General features: G+C 44.6%; 1 protein-coding gene across 1 annotated transcript in view; it reads left to right on the forward strand.

Annotated features, from left to right (window-relative positions):
* Fez1 (fasciculation and elongation protein zeta 1) overlaps positions 1 to 23,996 on the forward strand; it is a 59,642-nt gene that overhangs the window by 17,136 nt on the left and 18,510 nt on the right. The window contains exons 3-5 of the mRNA XM_036192363.1: positions 4,493 to 4,592; positions 17,953 to 18,039; positions 21,442 to 21,610. Of these exons, the coding sequence (XP_036048256.1) occupies positions 4,493 to 4,592; positions 17,953 to 18,039; positions 21,442 to 21,610 (356 nt within the window). The remainder of the gene's footprint in view (positions 1 to 4,492; positions 4,593 to 17,952; positions 18,040 to 21,441; positions 21,611 to 23,996) is intronic.

A 23,996-nucleotide genomic window follows, 5' to 3' on the forward strand; every position in this document is an offset into this window, starting at 1 on the left:
GCTGACTGAAAGACAGTTACAGGATTTGTTACTAACTTAAAACTAAATTAGGGTTGGGGATTTAGCTCAGTGATAGAGCACTTGCCTAGCAACCACAAGGCCCTAGGTTCGATCCTCAGCTCAAAAAACAAAAACAAAAACACCCTTTGAGCTGCCTATTATATTGTTAGTCTACATATATGGATGTGTGTGTGTGTGTGTGTGTGTGTGTGTGTGTGTGTGTGTTAGGAATGATGTAGCCCCAATGGTATGTTGCTAGTTTTAGGTTTGCAACTTGTATACATTTCTTTGTACAATTCTACTCCATTGGGGTTGCTCATACTCAGACACCATCCTTTTCCAAATGCCTGGCCCACTTCAGTAAAAGATAGTTTAAATGATTCCACTGACACCCAAGACCAAACTGTAAAATATGCATATGAAAGCCAACCATGGTAACTCATGTTTAGGATCCCAGCACTCGGGGAGGTTTCAGGAGGATTGCTAATAGTTCTAGGTCAGTTGAGCTACCTTGTTTCAAAGAACCAAAAGAAAAGAAGTAAGCAGAACATGAACCTTTTCTCTGACCATGGGGAGCACTTTAAATCTCAGGTGTCATGACTGCCTCATGGTAAGAACAGAGACAACCTGATTAATCCTGCTTATTTGGTAAATGAAAGTGAAAGGACCTTGCAAAATCTCTCTACTTAGATGGGAAAGCAGTCTATCTGTGTTATCTGGCACCCTGATCACCAGTGTTAACTAGGCTGATCTGGCTAGCTAAGTGAGTAGCCCTTTCCTCCTTCACTACTCATGAATCCCTCCAGAAACTAACTGTATGAATCAACCCGTCAGGGAGGACCTTCCCAGATAGAGAAGTCCTGAGGAAGCTGTTCTTTGGTCAAGGATATACAAGTAGCTGCACTCTCCTGCAAGAACCTCCAAACAGGCAAAGTCTCCCTTCTCCACAGTGAGAGTCAATGACAGGATGCTTCCTAGAAAGTGGCATTTGTTTGTTTGTTTGTTTATTGTTCTGGAGAGGGTGTCCAGGCCCTTGTACACACAAGACAAATGCTTTGCTGCTGTGCTACATCCTTGTCCCTGAGAAGTAAGATTTTTTTTTTTAAGCTGAGGATCGAACCCAGGTCCTTGCACTTGCTAGGCGAGCGCTCTACCACTGAGCTAAATCCCCAAACCTTTTAAATCTCAAAGTAGCCAGGTGTAGTGGCCTTAATCCCAGCACTCAGGAGGCAGAAGCAGGGAGATCATTGTGGGTTGAGGCCAGCCTGATCTATAAAACTCATTTTAGGATAGCCAGGGCTACATAGTGAAACCTCCAGCTGTGGGCTGGAGACCCCTAAAGAAATCCTGGCACACCCTGTACCCCCAGCCAGAATAATGTCAGTGGGAGACTTTGCATTTAGAATTGGTGTCTAAATTGCTGCTCCAGCTTGTAATCTGAAACTTGGTTTATTATTACGATGCCCATACCAATGTCAGCCATATACTGAATCACAACGAGTTGAAACTGTGGATAGGAGTGCAGGCTTGCTGCTGTATGGCCTATGCTCAAAGGCCACCTCTGCCATTAGTGAATGTGTAAATTTGGGTGGTGTGATTGTCGACACTGCATTCCAGGTTCTCATAAGCAATAGCCTGGAGAATTGTGAATAATGAATGCATCCATCTTCACATAGAGCTTAGAAGAGGGCTAGGCCCAGGAACTGTTTAAGAGTGGACTGTGGTTGTTGATGCAGGGCCTCTGAGTGACTATGGGAAGGTATGCAAGAGATTGGAGGAGGTTTAACTTGAAGGTCATTCACTTGGAAGGATAAAAAGGAAGAAGAAATGAAAAGGAAAGGAAAAAGATGGTTTGAAGTCTTTGGGATATACAGGGTTAGGAAATTGCCTAGAAATCAAAATTAGCCTAAAGATTCATTTATTGCTGGGAGTGGTGGGGCACACGTTTAATCCTTGAGGCAATTGGATCTCTGAGTTTCAAGCCAGCCTGGTATACAGAGCAAGTTTCAGGCCAGCCAGGGGTGCTCAGTGAAACTTTGTCATCAAAATAAAACTAAACAACAGAGAATCAGTAAAAGCGCAGGGTAGAAAAGTTCCCAACTGTTGGGCTCAGGACTTAAGCAGTCTGAAGGTCAATAGAAGGTGTGCAGTCAGTCCCTTAAGATCCCAGCTTCCCTTTGGGAACAAAAGACTCAACCTAATTTGGACTTTGCTGAATTTCACTTCTCCAGCATTTCCTGTAGGGACATAGCTGAAGGCATAGTCATTCCCAAAGCACTAATGTACCACAGTGATTTAAAAGCAGGCTCATGACCTTTCCAGTGGGTGTGGTGATTGGAGCATTTTCTTAGAGTTAGCAAGTCATATTTTCTTCTTGGTTCCACAACACCAGTAGGACTTGGCTTTATACAGCTTTGATAGTGCCTGACAGTAATTGGGATCTTACACGGTTTGAGATGCAGGCTCTGGGGAGATGGCTTAGTGGATGAAGTGCTTGCCTTACAAGCATGAGGACCTGCGCTTGCATCCCCAGCACACCCATGTTAAAAGTTGGGTACACCAGCAGAGTTCATGTGGAACCTTAGTGTTGAAGGGACAGAAACAGGTAGATCATGGGGACTCTCTGGCCTGCCCGACTACCCAAAATGATAGGTTCAGCAAGAGACTTTGTCTAAAATCATATGATAAAGAGCAATAGAAGATATATATCCAAAGTTGTCCTCCATACACATGTACAAGATGAATTCATACACACACACACACACACACACACACACACACACACACACACACACACCACATGTACACACAAGGGAAGCAGGCTCTAAAGTCTTGCTGAGTGACTGTCTCAGGAACACTTGATGGCTTTGTTCTCTCAAAGTGCTTTCTTATGTGGTGGAAAAATAGCAAGCAGATACCTCTCTTGTCAATAAATTGTTTTCATGGGTTTCTTTTATTTAATTACCAGTTACATATATTATTTTTCCAGGAAGACCTTTTCTATATTGTAAGGATTCTGTCCTTAATTACATCATCAGCCTGGGACGGCAGCCCAGCCTAAAAAGTGGGCGGGCCCTCTATGTGTCTTCTTTTTCTCTTTCTGCTCTCTTCCCTCTGCGTGGTCTCTCTGCTGTTTCTTGTTCCCTCTCTCTCCCTCCTTCCCTCCCAATAACCATGGCTTGTGATTCTTCCTCCAACCAGCACACTTGTGTTATGTATTTGATATCAAATGTCTGTCCTCGGGTACCTACTAATTCACTCATTTTCATGTTATGTTTGTGACTTCAGAATTTTTTTCAAATCATCTCCACCCCATCCCCACCCCACCCTGGCCTGAGGATCAAACCTAAGGCCTTGTACCTACTAGGCAAATGCTCTACTACTAAGCCATAACCTTGCCCCCCCTCCCTTTTGTCCAAAGAAGAGTTGGGAAATAAGTGAATCAAGTGATAAGAATTATGGGAAAACATATATATCTCAGAATGAAGAAGAAATATAAGCCGGGTGGTGGTGGTGGTGGTGGTGGTGGTGGTGGCACACGCCTTTAATCCCAGCACTTGGGAGGCAGAGCCAGGAGGATCTCTGTGAGTTCAAGGCCAGCCTGGGCTACAGAGTGAATTTTAGGAAAGGTGCAAAGCTACACAGAGAAACCCTGTCTCGAAAACAAAAAAACAAAAAAACAAAAAACAAAAAAAAAAAAAAGAAGAAGAAGAAATATAACCTCATTTTTCCCTTCTGAAAACCAATTGTATAGGTATGTAGTCCCAGCTGGCTTGGAACTTAATATATAAACCAGACTAGCCTCAAACCCATAAAGATCCACTGTCTGTGCCTCCCAAGTGCTGGGGTGAGAGGTGAGTGTCACCATACTTGGCTTCTTCTTTTTTTTTTTTTTTTTCCTGTTTTGTACATTTGCCTTAGTATCCATAATGAAAACACAGCACCTTTAAACTCTACATAAATTCTACAGCGTTGTGTTGCTGTGGACTCTCTGGAGCATTTTGGAGAAGAAGTGAACAGTTACAATATCGATGTTATCCTCTTGCTTACATTAGATATGGTGGTGCTAATTCCTGAGAGGAGATTGGAAGCCTCTGAAGTTGAAATGTGTTACCCAGTTTTAACAAGACTCAGTCAGAGTATCTGCCCAGTCCCTTCCTCTACCCTCTGGTTCTCTCAAGACTATGGGAAAGGAACACTGATACTTCTGAGGTTTAGAAATAAACTGTATGGTTGGGGTACAGATTAGTTTCTAAGCAAAAACCAAACACCTTTCCCTCTAAAGCCTCTGGACAGGGCCCCATGCTCATGGTTTTCTCCTCTGGACATGCCTCGAATTCTGTCTTTCAGCTGCTGCCCCTGTGTGCTAGAAGGCAGATGACCTCAGCCTGGCACACACAGCAGCCTCTCTCTTGCCTGGCCCAGCTCTTCCTTCCTCCAGGCGGGGTCAGGCAGCAGATGTGTGCTAATGAGAGCTTTTCTTTGTTTACAGGGTTTGGGATGCTCTGACAGACAATTACATCCCTTCACTCTCAGAAGACTGGAGGGACCCAAACATTGAGGCTCTGAATGGCAACAACTCGGACACTGAGGTACCTCTGGGGGGCGGGTATTTAGTCAGGGTTGGGAAGATATGGAATCCAGACAGAAAAATGTCCAACAACTCAATAGCCTTCTAAAGCAATAGTTCAGAGTCATTGTTGGGACTTCACATGCTGTTGAGGAATATAAAACATGAGGTTGGAAGGAGACTCGGTGTGTCTGAGGCAATTGGGGTGATTATGCATAAAAGAGTAAGAATGGTGTCTTAGTTAGGGTTCCTGTTGCTGCGACGAGACACCATGACCACAACAACTATTATAAAGAAAAACATTTAATTGGGGCTGGCTTACAGTTCAGAGATTTAGTCCATTATCATCGTGGTGGGAAGCATGGCAGCGAGCAGGCGACATGGTGCTGGAGAAGGAGCTGAGAGGTCTACATCTGGGTCTGCAGACAGCAGCAGGAGAAGTGAAACACACTTCCTCCAACAAGGCTACACCTCCTAACAGTGCCACTCCCTATGGACCTGTGGGGGCCATTTTTATTCACACTGCCACAAATGGTTACCCACTTCCCCAGGCTCCTCCCCTTCTTCCTGCTCCATCTTTGTGGTGCTGGGGCTGGAAAGCAGGACTTTGTATATGTTAACCACACTGCCAGTGACTGTACTCCCAGAACCCCTAATTACTTCCACTGCTGATCTTCATATTATGATCTGCATAGCAAGTTGGAAAAGAGTGACTATCTCAGGCTTCTCTTCAAATACATATATATTTTTTAAATCAGATAACCAGGCATTCTGGTGGCACACCTGTATTCCCAGCACTCAGGAGGCTGAGGGAGGAGAGTTGCCACAAGTTTGAGCAAGCCTAGATGACAGAGTGAGACTCTAGTCTCAACAGATACACAAACAAAAACATTTTTAAGAATCAGGGTTCGCCGGGCGGTGGTGGCGCATGCCTGTAATCCCAGCACTCAGGAGGCAGAGGCAGGTGGATCTCTGAGTTCGAGGCTAGCCTGGTCTACAGAGCTAGTCCAGGACAGGCTCCAAAGCTACAGAGAAACCCTGTCTTGAAAAACCAAAAAAAAAAAAAAAAAAAAAAAAGGGAATCAGGGTTTGGTGTCTAAAGTGAATAGCACAGTCCCATCAGAAGCAATGCTTTGAGCAAGTGCCAGTGGACCTTACAGCCTGCTGGTTAGAGCTATGGCTCAGGTGAACCAGGTAACAATGGGCAGGGAGGTGTGGTGTTGTTTTCTTTTGTTTGTTCCTTTCCAAGGGCAGAGAATAACTTAGGGTTTCAATGGGGATGGATAAATGGCTCAGTGGTCAAGAGCACTGGCTGCTCTTGCAGAGGACCCAAGGTCAGTTCCTAGCACCCTTGTCAGATGGCTTACAACTGCCTGCAAGTCCAGCTCCAAGAGATCTGATAGCCCCTTCAACCTCTGTGGGCACCCTTGTACAAATGGCATTCACTCATATAGACACACACACACACACACACACACACACACACACACACACACTTAAGAGGGAACACTTTATTTTTTTAAAGGATGCTGGATACTTCTTTTTAGTTGATTGTATAGTCTCTCAGAAAATCCAGATTGCCCCTGGTGGCTGACTATAGATGTACTGTATATGTAGTGGTATTTTAGTGAGCAGAGCAGAGTATCTCTGACTGATTTATAAGCAGTAGACATTTATTTCCCATAGTTCTAGGGACTGGAAGTCTAAGATCAAGATGCCATCAGATTCAGATTGTGGGGAGGGCCCAATTTCTGTTCTAGGTGACACTTTCTTGTGAGGTCCACTCATGGTAGAAAAGACAAATGAATTTCCTAGAACTTAGTTTGGACTTATTTTATAAGGAATTAATACCATTCATGATATCTAATCACCTCCCTCAAGGTGCTACCTCCCTTCTTACTTTGGAGGTCAGAGTCTCAGCAAAAAATTGAGGAGTGGTGGGTGGGAGATGACACACACACAAACACTGAGCTAATGCCCAGGTGAAATGGCTACACAATGGTCAAGAGGCATTCTCATAGCAAAAGGTTAAATCATGTAATGGTTCTATGCATGTTAAAAGACAATTGTTTGGCTTTCTAGTTTCAGCCATGAAGACAATTTGGTGATTTTGTATTCAGGAAGTGCTGGGCCAGCCCTGGGGACTCAGCAAATGATGAATTTCAGGAATTTGGTATAGTGGCGGATCACATCTTTCTGGGAGCTCAAGAATTGGTCCCAAGTAAAAAAGCAGGAAGCAGCTTTCCCTGACTGGGCACTGTATCTGCAGATCACTGCTCAAAATAGCACCCGGGAGGGATCAGCATTTGTTGAAAGAGTGGCTGCATCTCCTAATCACGAACAATAGAGAATACTTAGGACACTCAGGCCCCATTGGCAGGCAAGACAGCGAGTCTGTGATTGATTTACTGCCAGCACACTGACACTGGAGCCTGGGTCTCAGGTCCTCTTTGAACTCCTGCCTGTACATTTGCTCTTGCTGCACACATATGCACAGTACCTTGTAGTCACCTAAAATAAAAGAGAGAAAGTCACAGTAATACAATGAGTCTAGTTACAGGAATCAGATCAGGTCGTCATGATAGAAGAGGCCACCTTTCCAGCTTATGTTGTGAATTATGCCAATGGATATATAAGACATGTACTTCATCTTCACTTGTACATCCCTCTCAAGGGGGCTGGTAGTTCTAGGAGAGCTGAGAGACTCTGGGAAGGGTAGCCTTGAGCTCTGCTCAGTGGGGTTGTTCTTATCTAAGTCTGGCACAGGACAGGTGATGAAAGCAGATGGAGAAAGTCTGCTTTATCTCATCCTCCTTTATCACCTGGCTTTATTACAGCAGAAGGACTTAAACTAACCGCAGTTTAAATGGCTTTACAGGTTGACCAGTACTCCTGGCCAACCAAGCACTCATAGTATGGTATATGCACACTGTTGGCAGTCTTAATTTCATGAGCCCTTATAATCTTCTACTCTGTGGATATTGCCAAGGATCAGTTGTTTGTTTCTTTATCTGCTCATGCTTGTCTTTGTGACTAAAATAAATAATTGAATTAAATATCATATACACCGTTCAGTCCTGACTGCAATGAGAATGATTTGGGCTTTGTTAAAATCAAAGTGACACATTTATACAGTTCTAAAAGATCAGCCACCCAGGGGTGGTGGCGTACACCTTTAATCCCAGAACTCAGGAGGCAGAAGCAGGCAAATCTCTATGAGTTCAAGGCCAGCCTGGGCTACAGAGTGAGTTCCAGGACAGCCGGAGCTATACAGTGAAACTCTGTCTTGAAAAAATAAAAAGATCAAGCAGGAGGGCCTCACCTTGTTCCCTGTTATATAGTTGCAACTACTTTTTTTTACAAATAAATAAATTTATTTCATTTATTTTATTGCTAAATAGTAGTCACTTGCATGGATATACTACATTTAATTTATTCACTCATCTGTAGATTAATATTGGTCTGTTCCTAGGTTGTTGTTTTTTTTTTTTTTTAATTATAAGCAAAGCTGCTTTGGACATCCTTTTTTTTGCAAAAGGCTTTTAAAAATGTATTTATTTTTATTTTATATGCATTGGTGTTTTGCTGTGGGTGTCAAGTCCCCTGGAACTGGAATTACAGACAGTTGTGAGCTGCCATGTGAGTGCTGGGAATTGAACCTGAAAGAGCAGTCAGTGCTCTTAACCACTGAGCCATCTCTCCAACCCCTGCTTCGGACATTTTGTTTTGTTTTGTTTTGTTTTTTGTTTTTTGTTTTTTGTTTTTTGTTTTTTGAGACAGGGTTTCTACGTGTAGTTTTGGTGCCTGTCCTGGATCTCGATCTGTAGACCAGGCTGGCCTCGAACTCACAGTGATCTGCCTGGCTCTGCCTTCCCTGAGTGCTGGGATTAAAAGTGTGAGCCACCACCGCCCATGCTTTAGACATTCTTATCTTCATCATTATAGGGACATGTGCTTCCATTTCTCGTTAGGAAAACCTGGGGGGGCTGGAAAGCCCAGGCAGTGTTTAACTTTTTTTTTGAGCTGAGGATCGAACCCAGGGCCTTGCAGCAAGGGCTCTACCACTGAGCTAAATCCCCAACCCTGTGTTTAACTTTTAAGGGACTGGCAAATGGTTTCCCAGGTTATGAACTATTGTGGGCAAGTTTTGTTGCCTGCTTGAGAACAGGTCTCACTGTATAGCCTAGGTTGGCCTGAAACTCACTTTGCAGCTTTGAGTGGCCTCCAAACTTCCAGTCTTGCCATTTCAGCCTGTATGGGCAGGGATTATAATAGGTTGTGGGCTAATATACCCAGTTCTATGCTTTCTTTCTTTCTTTCTTTCTTTTTTTTTTTTTCTTTTTTTTTTGTAATGTTCTTTTGTTCTAAGGTATCGTGTGACTTTTTCTGGGGAAATACGAATACATGTCTATTTACCTCTGATAGGGCATTGATGACAAAGAAAGAAATTATTAAACCCAAGTCTAACCTAGTGAAGCAATGAGTTTATTGAGATGACTTACGGGAGCGCGGATGACAAAGGTAACTGCATCCTTGAACAGCCCATTCAACGTGGGAAGCCTTGTGCAAACTTCCTCCTTGGAGCTCCTCACACAACTGCAGTCTCCCCTCTACAGCAGTCCTTACTGATGACATGACCTTAGGGAGGGGCCTTGTGACTCTTGTAACTTTGGGGAGCTTCCTGAGCCTTGCAAATGTTTATTTCTTAGGGTATTTTTCATTTAGTTCCTGAGTCTTTTGAGTCTTCCTCTTCCCGCTCAGAGGGAATGTTTCAATTCAGAAGAAACAGCTATACAACATAGGTCATAAGGTGAGCTGGATGTTATCCTGTTTTGTGAAAGAATTCATGTTAGATTGCTATTGGTGGGCTGGAGAGATGGCTCAGTGTTTAAGAGAACCGACTCCTCTTCCAGAGGTTCTGAGTTCAATTCCCAGCACCCACATGGTGGTTCACAACCATCTGTAATGAGATCTGGCGCCCTCTTCTGGCTTGCAGGGATACACGCAGGCAGAATACTGTATACATAATAAATAAATAAATCTTTAAAAAAAAGATTGCTATTGGTTCCTCCTTAAATGTTTGGTAAGCTACCGCAATGGACTTTTTCTGTAGAAGGTTAGGGTGTGGGTGTGTGCACACAGAGGCTAGAGGCCCATGGTGGGTATCTTCCTCTATTGTCTTCCACATTAATTATTGAGCCAAGGTCTCTCAGTGAACCTAAAGTTCTTGATTCAGTTAGACTGGCTGGCTGGGTAAGCCCTATCTGTCTCCATTCCCCATCACTGAGATTACAGGTGCACAGCCATGCCTGGCTTTTTACATGGATGCTGGGGATTTGAAGTCTGATCTTCATGATTTTGCAGTAAGCATATTACCCACTGAGCCATCTCCTCAGACCCCAGAATCATAGATTTCAAGGAATCTATCCATTCAGTCTATCAATGACTATATTAACCATAAATTTATCTATAATCTTCTATTTTTTTTTTAACATTAACTTAGTTATTTTGTGTGTTGAGGTGGGATGCACATAACATGGTACATATGTGGAGGCCAGAGAAAACTTGGGAACATCCATTCTCTCCTTCTACTGTGTGGTGTCCAGGGATTGAACTGAGGTCATCAAGTTTGACCATCAGTGCTTTCACCCCCTGGTCCTTACCTGCTGAGCGGTCAGTCTTACGGGCTCTGTGATTTTCCATCTTGTAGTACAGTTTGTGAGATCTGTAACGCGTTTCCATCCTTGTTCCTGGTAGCGTAAATTTGTGTCCTTTCTCCCTGTCTGTAGGTTTATGATATCTATCAATCTTTTTAGGGAGCCACATTTGGTTTCTTTGGTTTTTCTCTATTGTTTATTATTTTTTTAGTTGATTCATTTTCATTTTTTTAATTTTTAAAATGAGTTATTTATTTGTATTTTATTTGCATGGCTGTTTTGTTTGCATAGTTGTCTGTACTCTACTTACGTGCCTGGTGCCTGCAGAGACCAAAAGAGGATGTCAGCTCCCCTGGAACTGGAGTGAGAGATGGCTGTTAGCTGCCATGTGGGTGCTTGGAACTGAACCTGGGTCCTCTGGAAGAGCAGTGAGTGCTCTTAAACACTGAGCCATCTCTCCAGCCTTCTTAATTTCTTTTTTCAGCTTTCTTTGGCATTCCATTTTGTTCCTTGTAATGGACTTTGATCTATACCTCTTCACTTTGTTTGTTTTTGTTTTTTTGAGACAGGGTCTCTCTACTTTGCCCTGGCTGTCCTGGAACTTACTGTGTAGGCCATGCTGGCCTTGAACTCACAGAGATCCATCTTCCTGCCTATGCCTCCCAAGTGCTAAGATTAAAAGCCTGGTTTTTGTTTTGTTTTGTTTGAGAAGAGAGTAGGGGAATCTCACTAACTTGTCAATCGGTCTTCAAACTTTAATTCTCCTGCTCAGCCTCTTAGCTCTCTGGAATTACAGTCCTGTATTATCATGCTCTCTGTATTCTTATAGTGTGTTTTCTCCAGAGTGTATTATATATTTTCAGTTATCACAGGCTGTTTAAAGAAAAACTTTTTAAAATTTTTTTTATTTTTTGTTTTTTTGAGACAGGGTTTCTCTGTGTAGCTTTGCGCCTTTCCTGGAACTCGCTTTGGAGACCAAGCTGGCCTCTAACTCACAGAGATCCACCTGCCTCTGCCTCCCGAGTGCTGGGAATACAGGCGTGCACCACCACCGCCCGGCAAAGAAATATTTTGCCTCTTCAGATAAAACATGAAGCTTGAAAGTTTGTCTCTTCCCTCCATTCTTATACCCCTGTCATGTATTTTATCTTGATTTATATTTATACTCCACAATACAAAATGATTTTTCTGACCAAAGCAAAAGAAAGATCATTTAAAACTTTTCTCAGACTGGTCATTCTTATACTGCAATCGCAGCACTCAGGAGACAAAGGCAAGAGAAGGCTGTGAGTTCCAGGCCAGCCTGGCTAGCACAGTGAATTCCAGGATGTATAGACCCTATCTCAAAACAGCAACAAAACCAACCAATCAAATAAAACTCACAAGCAAACCAATCAAGTTCTTGCTACTTTTATTGTCACTTGCTACTTGTGGAATTACACTTTTAGCGGACCTGAGTTTTCCTCATTTCTTTCTAGTCCAAAGCCTTGCACTGCCTGCATCCAGTGCCTGGAAACAATGGCCTCATAGATTTTGTCCAGATGTGTAGTTGCTCTGGCAGGAGGGGTGGTTCCAATGCTGCTTGCTCTGAAAGCCTTGAAGAGGCTGCTTTTCTCTTTGTTTTCTGGATGCTCCTCAGATCCCCTTGGGGAAGGAGGCTGGGGTCTCTCTGATGAGCCTACAGCTGATCACTCCCTCTGTTTTTGGAAGACTCCCCGACTCCAGTCACTGTCAAGTGGTCTAGTGTGTCTGAGGTGGGAGCCTCACTGGTTCAACTTCACCAGTGCAGCCACTGGCTCTTGGGTGTGTGTGTGTGTGTGTGTGTGTGTGACAGGATTTATGGTAGCAGCCTTTCTACGCAGCTGCTAGAAGAGACCTAGGGTCCAGCTGCCCCCAAGGAAGCACCTGAACAATACTCATCCTTTTTCCCCCTGCTGCCAACACCAGGGCTGCAGCTCCCAAGCTTTTCAACATCTTCAGTGTGAATTCCTTTACCTTTGCAGCTCTACCTGGAGAGGGTGTGGCCAGCAGCTGCTTCTCAGCAAGCACATTTTGGTTACGGTCTCTAAGTCATTTTGCTCCTGTAGGATATTCTTACTTTAAATCCATTCACTCTCATCTTATTAGATCCTCGGGGGGAAGAAGAGGGAACTGTGAGAACAATATTCTGTGTGCCTTCCTTCAAATAATGGAAACAGGAGGTGGTTTAAATGATTGTATAATGTGGGAACTTCACAAAAGACTATGTGGGGTTCCACTTAGAGACCTATCATCCTAGCTTAGCTGATACATAGATGATGCTTGGTGAATAAATATGCACTTATATTTTAGGTCAAAATTATATCTTTGAATTATACATGATGATATTATTATTTAACAAGTATCCACTCTTTTTTTTTTTTTTTTTAATGAATCACTCTCTTCTGTTCCTGGCTATGACATAGAAGACCCTCTTTTGATCCCCGTAACCTTTACTTAATAGCAGACAGTGACTGACTCCAAGAAGAGAGGAGACAGACATCCAGGACAGGAAGATCGTCTTTCTGTTTTCCAGGCAGCGAAGAAGCTCCATTATCTGGAGGCAGGGCGGAATGATCCTTTAGTCTTCCCTTTGTCTTTTGTTCATTAATTCTTTCAATAAGTGTTTGTTGACCAAATACCGTGGAGCATCTTGCTGTGAGCACACAGAGCCCTTGACTTAGCCCACACAGATGGTTCCTGGTTGTTCACAGGCACAAAAGGGACAGAGTGCCCTTCCCTGGGCTGAGCACTTGCCATTAGGTTTCTTTCGTTCATCCTTTTTTGACTGGAGGTAAAAAAAAAAAAAATTAAATTTATCTTTGTTCTCTTAATGTTATTGCAGCAACCATATGTTTGAGTCAGTGGAGAAAGGGATGGGGAATATGTAAAGGGCTAAATATGAAGAAATTGTTTTTTTCTAGGAACAGGATAAGTGGAGTGCTTCAGCAAAAGGCTCTGGCTTTTATTTTGTTGTTGGTCACAAGGACTCAGCAGACTCTTAAGCCCTTCGTGGACTGCTGCCCAACAAGGTCTAAGTGTTAGAGGTTCTACCTTAGTTTTTAGCTTTATATTGCATGGTGGCAATCCTGATGCACACCTTTTCCTCAAAGCAAGGTGAAGAGCCTGCTGTGGTCAACTCCCAGGCTGGAACTATGTCTTCTTAATTCTAGGAAGAAAGACCGTGGGTAGATCCTTTTTTCCTTACAAGAGCCTCATTCGCTTTGACAGTATGGAAATGACCATACGGTTTAGTCCACAAGGAAATGGACGCCACGTGGCAGGCTTGTGGATCATTTGGGGCAGGCACCCTTGTCATCGCTACACAAGTAGCCAAGGAAGTGACTCTCGTGTCCGTGTCACATAATCGGAATAAGAGTATCCAGGCGCCACTGTATTCGGAGCTGTTGTTTTCCAGAAGCCTCCCTCTCTTGCTCTGTTAAGTTCTTTGCTCAAGATACTCCCTTGGTTTGGGGGGTGGGGTGGGAAGTGGAGTCTGAAAACAGCCAGCATGAAGGGAAAAGGTTTGTGGAGAAGTGACAGAGCTGTCACCGCAAAGCAGAGTCTGATGGGGTTGAGGGAAAAAAACCACAGGCTTGACGGAACCAGGTCGAGGCCAGGCAGGATGGAGAGTTAGATAGAACACAGCCAGAGAGAAGAGGGAGAGCTGAAACAGGGCGGATGCGGTGAAGCCTGTGACTGAGCAGAGGCAGCGGGGGAGGGGGGGCTCTTGGGGTGCATTGTATGTGCTGAGCCTCCCCCCACCCACCCCCACGGCTGATTTCTGAGAAACAAGAAAACAACTCACAAGAGTGACCGTACCTCACGCTGGCTTTTCTAAGGCTGTAATCGGCTTTCAGATCTCCTTATCTTATTTAACAATTTAGACCCAGACTTGTGTGCTTTGCTCCTGAGAGGGCAAGAGGAAAGGGCACCCCAGAAGTGCCTCACTCAGGCCACAGCTGGGGTTCATTAACTGCTGCCTAGCCATTAGGAGCCTTCCTTCCCTACAAGCCCCGCCCATCCCTCTGCGGGGGGGGGGGGGGGGGGAGGCACCTAGGAGAAACTTGGGGAGGGAGATGGTCTAGTTCAAAGGTGCAAAACTGAATTAGTGAAGGAAATGCATTGAAACTGGACACCTTTCAGAAAATGGAAGCACTCCCTTTCCTTGTATTTGGTTTTGGTCTCTTGGGACTCAGGCCTTGAATCCTTGGTGTAGAAATGGCAAATGATGACCTTGAACTCTTGATCTTCTGCCTCCCACGTGCTGGGATTGCAGGCAGGCACCACCACACTTGGCCTGTTGTTGTTTTTCAGCGTTTAGGATCAATTTGCATTTGCTAGGCAAGTACTCTACCACTGAAATATAGTCCTAGGTCGCCATCTTTTTTTATTGTCGGGGATGGAATCCAGGGCTTTGCCGCTGAGCTGTATCTGCATGTTTATTTACTTTTTTATTTTAAGAGATGATTGCACTCTGTAGCTCAGGCTAGCCTCTCTTAACCTCTTGAGTGCTGGGTTCCTTAATCCCATTAGCAAGAGTAAGAGCATTGCCACAAATTGAGCCAAATTTGAAACAAGCCTGATTTTTATTGGTGTGCACCCAAGAGCTGACCAGCTGCTGCCTCCTAAATCAAACAGAGGAGCCCCGAATCCATTTCTTGCCCCCCCTTTTTTTTTTCGAGACAGGGTTTCTCTGTGTAGCTTTGCACCTTTCCTGGATCTCGATCTGTAGACCATGCTGGCCTCGAACTCACAGAGCTCCACCTGCCTCTGCCTCCCGAGTGCTGGGATTAAAGGCGTGCACCACCACCGCCTAGCTGTTTGGTGGGTTTTGAAAGGATGAGTTTAGGGAAAGAGATCGGGAGTTGATGTGGATCTTCCACCAGAACATTCCAGACTCTTTGGGGATAGGGATGCCAGAGTGCCAGGGGTTGAGGTGGAGCTCCCACCCAAACAACAACAACAACAACAACAACAACAACATCAACAACAAAATCAAGGTCATGGGTTGGGGAAGGTTAGATTCCAGGAAACAGAGCAACTCAGCTCTGCAAGTATGCAGAAACTTATATTTAGCAATTCATCATAAATGGCTCCTGCCTTCAAAATGGAGTCAGGAAGGTTCTCAGGATTACAAATATATACCACCATACCTAGCTACACACTGGATTTCCATAGCCTTCATTTCAACCCCTCACATCCAGATTTGAGTTATGGACTAACGTTGCTGTCGGAGGCTTATAAAGGTAACTCAGGGGGCTGGAGAAATGGCTCAGCAGTTAAGAGCACTGGCTGCTCTTCCTGGGGTCCTGAGTTCAATTCCCAGCAACCACATGGTGGCTCACAACCATCTCTAGCAGAATCTGATGCCCTCTTCTCACGAAGGTGTACATGCAGACAGAGCACTCAGACATTTAAAAAGAAAAGAAAAGAAAAGAAAAAGTAGAACTCTTTTAAAAAAATAAAACAAGTAACTCAAACAGAAAACACAATCCTCCATTTCTCAGTAAGAGCCGCACTTCTACCCCAGGACCACCTGATCCTTGGGGAGTTCTGCTATGTCAATGTAGCTGTGAACAAAGTGTGGCCCCAGGAGTTTTGTTCTGCCCGGTGGGGAGCTGTGGAAACAAGCAGCTACCCCAGGTGGTAGACTTGGCAGAGGCACCACCATATGGATTCCACCGCAGAAATAGATGCTGCCATCTGTCCGCCAGCAGCTCCTCTGGTGATTCCCTCTCCTCCTTGCTTTGCCCCTTCTCCAGGTTGAGAACAGATGGCATTCAAGATATATTTGCTTAATTTTTTTATAATGACAATGTCCTGGTTTGAAGTAGAGGTAGGAGGGGTTATACACAGTTAGGGGGTCCCAGCCAAAGTGGAACTCAAAGAAGGAAGTTTTGAGGCTAGACTACATGAGAGCTGAGACCTCACCAGTGTTTCCTGTTAGAATGGGAAGAAGTGTCCTGGGGGACAGACCAATCAACAGGTTAGCTCTTAGAGGCCAAGAAGAGTGGATCCCGCATGGGAGGTGGCTCTGTGGATGGATTTCCTGGATCTCTCTTGTATGATTTTCAGTGTGATTCCTGGAAGGAAAGATTCTTAGGGTGGGCGACTTAACGTGTGTAGGATGTGAACGTAAACTCTGGACCGTTAACAGTTTGCAATATGGCCAGCGAAGCCAGAACTGTTACAAGTATCTTGTTGGACTAGACATGTTCTAGAGTCTCAATGGTTGTGAACTTCTGGAATCTTAAGATTATAGAGTTTAGGGGACACAGGACAAACGATCTGAACAGAATTCTCCTTTCAGTGTTCTTCTTGGGCTTTGCTTTTTCCTTTCCCTTCATTCCTTCCTTCCCTTCCTCTCCCCTCTCTGCCTCCTTCTTCCTTCACTCTACCCCTCACTTCCTTTTCTTCTTCATTGCTTTCTTTTTTTGACAAGGTCTCACTCTACCACCCTGGCTAGCCTTGTACTTGCTGCAATTCTCCTGCCTCAGTCTCTGGAGAGCTGGGCTTACAGACTATACCTAGATTTTTTTTTTTTTTTTTTGGGTTGTTGTTGCTTTGTTTCAAAACAGTATCTCATGTAACCTAGGCTGGCTTTGAAGTTGCTAGGTAGGGATAGTAGGAGGAGGATCTTAAATTCCTCCTCATTCTGGGGCTACCTCCTAAGTTCTTGGTAATAGGTTTTCTGTATGGCAATGATAGGTTTCTCCTCTGACACAGTAAGCCAGATCAAGACAAACTGAAAAAGTAAAAGAACAGGTTTATTTGAGCAAAGCAACTCCCGGGTAAGTTTGCCAGCACCAGAGATCCAGGCAGGAAAAGTCACCTGCCCAAACTATAGCCTGTAGGCAAGGGGTGATGATGTATCCACCATAAGCTAGGTTTATGCCCAAGTATGGTCAAAAGGTGAGCACTTTAGGGGGGGGACTTGGATAGCTGGCAACTTCAGGGCAGGAGCTGTCTTAGCCACCAAGAATTCAGAACTGGGCTTTTTGGTACCAGATTCTCCGAGAGGGTGGGGTTTGGAGAGAGGATTGGGGTTTTCCTGATGCAGCAGGAGTAAGCTACAGGTCCCAGCCAAACACTGGAATCATAGCCATGCACCCTCATGGCATGGCTCAGTTTGTCTTTCAGCTCATGTGATCTATCCCATGTTGGTTCATCAGCTAAGAAACCACACCTGGATTCCAATGACAGGATGGCATTTTATCACATACAAAACCTATTTGAATGGAAACAACCTACCCCTTGAAGTGCCCACTAAAATAAAAATCTGGACACCCCTCTCCCCTGCCCAACTGACACTACTTAAAGAATTATATCTGCTGTATGAGCTGGTGGTGGTCACTTACCATAAGTCAGTTCCTGTTTTGTCCAAGGAGAACCTGCCTGTGAGTTAAGGAACAGTGCTGATCCCCTTGAGTCAGAATGGTGTTGCTTACCTCTACCTTACTGTATTCTTCTGGCCATGCTGGCAATGCCTGTTGTGTGATGTGACGGGGCAGATTTGGAATAAGAGGAAACTCAGACTCCTCTCCATATTTTCTCTTTAGACAGTGGGAGGCTGAAACGGCCCTTTAGCTAGTCTAGGGGCTGATGTTAGGGCGTTCAGACAGCAGGAGGCTAACACGGCCCTTCAGCTAGTCTGGGGCAGAGGATCTACAGCCGATGGTTAGAATGTCACTTCCCCTTCTTCAGATCCACGAGAAGGAAGAGGATGAGTTCAACGAGAAGAGCGAAAATGATTCCGGCATCAATGAGGAGCCTCTACTCACCGCTGACCAGGTAAGAGTGAGAGCCACCTCCCGCCATGTTCCTGGACCCTTTTGTTCTAATAGGGAAAACTTGCCACATCTATCCAAGTCAGAAGAAAGATGTGCAGTCTTGCGGTGACTTGATGAGTTTGGTATCTTTGATGAGAGGTTTAATTTCTCTTATGCCTCAGTTTATCTGCTTACAGTAGACATGGACACAGTTCCTAATACCTGGGTTGGTTATAGCAGTTGGTGATGAGTGTCCTGGCTTAACTTCCTGTGAAGCCTCTGTAGATTTCTTTCTTTTTTAATGTGGTTTTTTGTTTTTGTTTTTTTTTGGTTTTTTGAGTCAGGGTTTCTCTGTGTAGCTTTGGAGCCTGTCACTCTGTAGACCAGGCTGGCCTTGAACCCACCTGCCTCTGCCTTCGAGTGCTGGGATTAAAGGCATGTGCCACCGCTACCCGGCTCTGTAGATTTCTTATACTTGGAGCTTGAGGGGTGGGGTGTGTGTTTGTCTTAAATGCTCCTTTTAGTGTTTTCGAGGTTTTTTTCTTTTTCTTTTTTTTTTTTTAAGCAGTAACAGATGAGGTTTCTGTGTGGTGGATGCTTTATCACATTTTATAGAACCCTGAAAATTTTTAGCCTTCCAAAAGGAGTTGTAGAGACACTTCTGTCTTTATAGAAAAAAAAAAAAAAAAAAGCCATGTTTCACTTTGGAGATGGAGTTTGCTATGTTGTAGTTTCAGTGATTTCTCACCTCAGAAGTGTTGAGTCTTCTTATTCACCTTCTCAGTCAACAAATATCTGTAAGTGCTTATTTGAGCTAGACACCATAAAAGCTTTCATGAGATGTTCGGAATGCGCCCCACTGGAAACAGAAGAGCCCGAAAGAACATCTTAGTAGAGGTACATCTTCATGCCTACGGCTAAAAGTAGGATTCAGTTTTTCCTTTTAATCTCTTTATTTTCAAAAAGTAGGATTTAATATAGGTAAAGAACAGAGAACTGGGGCTGGAGAGATGGAGGGCTCAGTGGTTAAGAGCACTGGCTGCTCTTCCAGAGGCCCTGAGTTCAATTCCCAGCAACCATATGTGGTGGCTCAGAACCATCTGTAATGGGATCTGATGCCCACTGCTAGTGGGCATGAAGACAGGGCACTCTTGCACATAAATACATACATACATACATAAATCTTACAAAAGAAAAGAATAGGGGTTGGAGATTTAGCTCAGTGGTAGAGTGCTTGCCTAGCAAGCGCAAGGCCCTGGGTTCGATCCTCAGCTCCACAAAAAAAAAAAAAAAAAAAAAAAAAAAAAAAAAAAAAAAAAAAAAAAAAAAGAATAGAGGATAGAAGGAAATCATGTCAAGAGCACATAAAAGCAGTGCTTGTGAGGTGTAGGAGGGTAAGGAGTTCTTGACCAGCCTTGTTGAATGAGACCCTGTCTCAAAAAAAACCCAACAAAATAAATAAACCCAAAATAAAAGAACATATCTAAGAGTTACTTTGTTTGGTTTTGCTTTGTTTTTGGCTGGCCTGGAACTTGTTATGTAGACCAGGCTGGCCTCAAACTCAACATACCCAGCAAGGGCTAAAAGTCTTTTTAAAAATCCATTTATTTTTACTTTGTGTCTCATGCATGTTGGTATCTGGTGCCTAGAGAGGGTAGAAGAGGGTGTCAGATTCCCTGGCAGTGTGGTTACAAGTTACAAGAGCTACCAGGTGGGTGCTGGGAACTGGGCCCGAGTCCTCTGGAAGAGCAGCAAGTGCTCTTAACTGTGAAGCCACCTCTGCAGTCCCAGGGCTTGCAGTTTTTATTGTGACTTGAAGAGAGGGATCATACCGCAATGATAGGCTCTGTATTAATCACTTTTTTTTTCATTAATTTGACCAAATACTGAACAAAAGCCAGCTGAAGCGGGGAAGGGTTCATTCTGCTCCTAGTCTGAAGGTGGCAGTGGCAGTGAAGTCGCAGTGTTAGGAACTGAGCAGCTGCATGTTGGAGAAGTGGAAAGTTAAGTGCTAGTGCCCAGCTTGGGTTCTCGTCTCTATTTTATTTTATTTTCATGACCAGGTCTAACTCTACAGCCCTGGCTGACCCGGAACTCATCTTTTAGAACAAATTAGCCTTGAATTCAGAGATTCGTCTGCCTCTGCCTCCCAAGAGTAGGGATTAAAGGTGTGCCCCACCACACCTGGTTTCATTTTCTCAGTTCTGCTCTTTCCAGGACTCCCTGCTCATAGAATCGTGCTGCCTATAGTTAATGTGGGTCTTACCACCTCAGTTAACCTCTTTAGAGCTACCTCCCAGACATGCTCACAGGTTTGTCTTCCAGATGACTTAGAGGCTGTCAGGTTGACTATCAGTATTAAGCATCACAGTCACATGAAAATTACTCTCAGCCAGAAAACCCTCAAGCGGGGACTGTGTTACTTGGTCACATTTTATAAAATTCCCTTCAAAGACTAGGTAGGCATATCCTAAATTTGCAGTTCAAAAAGACTAGGTAGGCATATCCTAAATTTGCAGTTCAAGTTGAGAAAGTTTGTGTATGAAAACAGGGATTATTTCCAAAGAAGAAACCCTAAGTCCCATTACTTCCAGTCCAGCCCAGCAGGGAGTGACCTACCTCCAAGATCACCATCTAAAGGCATCAGAGGTTGAGTCCCTCACAACACTGTGAAAAGACAGACATGTCTGAATGTGCTGTTGCCCCCAAACTCTCCCAGACCCACTTCCTCATGAGGGTTTGGCCTACTTGCTTTCTTTATGTGCCAACAGCTCATGTCCACAGTAGTTCATCATCTTTTTCCATAGCACCTGTCTTGACCCTCAACTTGTAGGAGCTGAGCCCCATCAACAGTCAAGTTCAGAGCTGGGGTTCTTCCCTATTGTTTTGCTCTCCAGACACTGGCCATCCTGCTATCATTTTATGGTCTTTAGCCTCACAGTTTACTGGACAGTTTACAGGACAGTTTACAGAGAAACAGCTGTATTCTTCCCGATTTGGGATTGTTCTGGGAATGTGTGGATTCCTCCCCCTCCTCACTCCACCCCACTCCACTCCCTGTTACAAGAAGTGGGACAATTAATGGACTGGGTTTTGTGTTATAGTCGGGCAGATAAAATATTTTCCCACTTAGAAACAAAATGCCTAGCAAAGTGAAGTAAATGTTTACTTCCAGGCAGCCCTACTTCATTTCCTGAAAGAGCAGCTAATTTCCAATAATGCATTCATCTAAATGGAGCACTTGGAAGAAGTTTACATGAAAGTGCTTTACATTAAAGCCAGAATGTATGCAAGCCTTTGATCGGGTCTATTTTTATTATTATCCAATATTTATGAAGCCAGAGAACAAATTAGGAATGCTGCAGAGTACTCAAATGAACTGGAACACCCCCAGGAGGGAGCAGAGTGTATGCTTTATCTTTAGGTGATTGAGGAGATCGAAGAAATGATGCAGAACTCCCCAGATCCCGAGGAGGAAGAGGAGGTACTGGAAGAGGAGGATGGAGGAGAAATCTCATCCCAAGCAGACTCAGTCCTGCTGCAAGAGATGCAGGCCTTGACACAGACCTTCAACAACAACTGGTCCTATGAAGGTGAGGGCCCCTGGGCTGGGTTTATAAGGACCAGACACCTCCTTGGTGCCAGCTACTGCTTTCTGTGGATTTTTGTTTGTTTTAGAAGGCCTTGACTGGCCTGGGTCTCACTATATAGACCAGACTGGTCTTGACTCCACACAGTTCTTCCTGCTTCAGATTAAAAGACTGTGCCACTATACCCTGCCCAGGTATTGTTTACATATGGCTGTCAGAACTTGATCTTTGCCCTAGAGCAGAGTCTGCACCACCTTCCTGATTTAGTATCAGGAGAAAAGTCAACATTTTTCCAGGAAAAATAAAAAAAGTAGAATAAAATTGAAGTGCTAAAGCTAAGCAAACAAGACTGAAGTAGAAGAGTAGGACTCTGAACTTGCCCAGATGCAGTCAATGTTCTACCAGAAAACCAATGGGTGGGGGTGGGTGATGGGGGGTAGGACACAGGTTGTAGCTCAGTGGCAGAGCATTTGCCTTTATTCCCTTTATTCATGATACCCTAGTATCCTAGGTTCAAGCTCCAGTATTCTGTGTGTGTGTGTGTGTGTGTGTGTGTGTGTGTGTGTGTGTGTGAGAGAGAGAGACAGAGACAGAGACAGAGAGACAGAGAGACAGAGAGACAGAGAGAGAGGGAGAAAGAATAAGAGCTAGCAGTCTTAATCTTCTCCTCAAACCAACTTTACACCATGCCTCTCAAGACTGAGCTATCATTTGGAGGTTAGGTGACTTGTCCAACTCCACAGTTGGAATGAGAAACAAAAGTTCCTCGCCACTCAGAAAATCCTTTCCACAAAAGTACAGTGTGGGGGAGGGGGGATTATTACTGAGTAAGCATTAAATGAGGACAGGTGGCATGTCACAAGCAGTCCTCCACAGGACAGCAAAAACTGAAGGAGGTTGTACTCTTGTTGTTAGCTAAGTGAATGGAACCCATTACCTTAAGCAGGTGTTGCAATTTGGAGTCAGGTGGCTGAGTTAGGCCCTGGGCTTCCAGAACAGTGGGAGATTAGGTCTTATCTTCCTTATGATAACATTTCAAAGCAATGGCTCTCAACCCCTGAAGGAAGCCTTCCTGAACTGTGTGGGGATGGGAGGAGGCTTAGTTAACCACATTTGGGGGGGGGGGGGCGTGCACGTGTGTGTGTGTGTGTGTGTGTGTGTGTGTGTGTGTGTGTGTGTGAGTGTGTGTTGTTTAGGGCTGGGAATTGAACCCAGGGCCTCAAACATGCACTCTCACTGAGCTACACAGTCAGCACTCTTCCTTTCTTCGCTGGGGAGATGACGTTCCAGTTTTTACACCTTTCCTCACACCTGCTGTACATTATAAGGGACAGTGTAGATGGCGCTTGAAACCAGCGAGATTAACTTAAGGGAGTCCAGTCTTTCAGTGCCTGTCTCACATTACTTCTCTAACACAGATTGATAGTAATGACTCCACAAAGAGCGGGCTGGATGAAGCGTGAAATGAAAACGTAGTACAAAATCAGCAGTGCTCTTAGGGATAACTGTGAGTACGCTGCACTGCAGGAGGAGGCCTGCTCTTGCAGTGAGGTTACTGTGAATGGGGGGCGGGGGCGAAAGAGAAGGCATGTCCTTCTCTTGCAGGTTCTTGCGGGAACCTAGGTCTAAATTTCAGGTGGAGGTGGCAGAAATTGAGACAAAAATCAGGCACCACATCCTGAAAGCCAAACTGCCTGGCCCTGGGGAGATGAGGCAGGCAGGGCGGGGGCCATAGGATGGCGAGTGGGTTTGGAAGCCTTGCCGCATTCACCACCCGCCCAGTCAGGCCATTCTCAGCCACACAAAGGGCCCAAACAGAGAAGCGCTCAGCAAAGCAGAGTGAAATGGCAAAAAGCAGGAGGAGGAAGAGGAGGAGGGGAGCTTGAAGAGCAGAACAGAGCAGGGAGAGCCGACTGAGCGAGCAGACACCCAGGCTCAGCAGACGACACCCAGGCTGAGCTCAAATGAGAAGGGAAGGCGGGCACTGAGGACACAACAGGTGTTCCCTAATCTAGTATATCTAGTTTACTAATATGCAAATTTATGTGCTTATGGGATCCAGTGTCATTTGAAACTTTTCAATACATTGTGTACAATGTGTAATACATATATCCAGGTAACTGGCCTCTCGGTCATCTAATGCATAATCATTTCTTTCTGGTCGGGCTTTCTCTCTCTCTCTCTCTCTCTCTCTGTCTCTCTCTCTCTCTCTCTCTCTCTCTCTCTCTCTCTTTGTGTGTGTGTTGCTAGGGATTAACCCAGAGCTTCTTGGTTGTTGGGGGGTTTTGCTCTTTTGGGGGGCCCACCACCCAGCTCCCAAATAAATTCACACACAGAGGTTTATTCTTAATTATGAATACCTGGCCTTAGCTTGGCTTAGTTTCTACCC

This window comes from Onychomys torridus, chromosome 7 (assembly GCF_903995425.1).
Source record: "Onychomys torridus chromosome 7, mOncTor1.1, whole genome shotgun sequence".
Taxonomy (NCBI): Eukaryota; Metazoa; Chordata; class Mammalia; order Rodentia; family Cricetidae; genus Onychomys; species Onychomys torridus.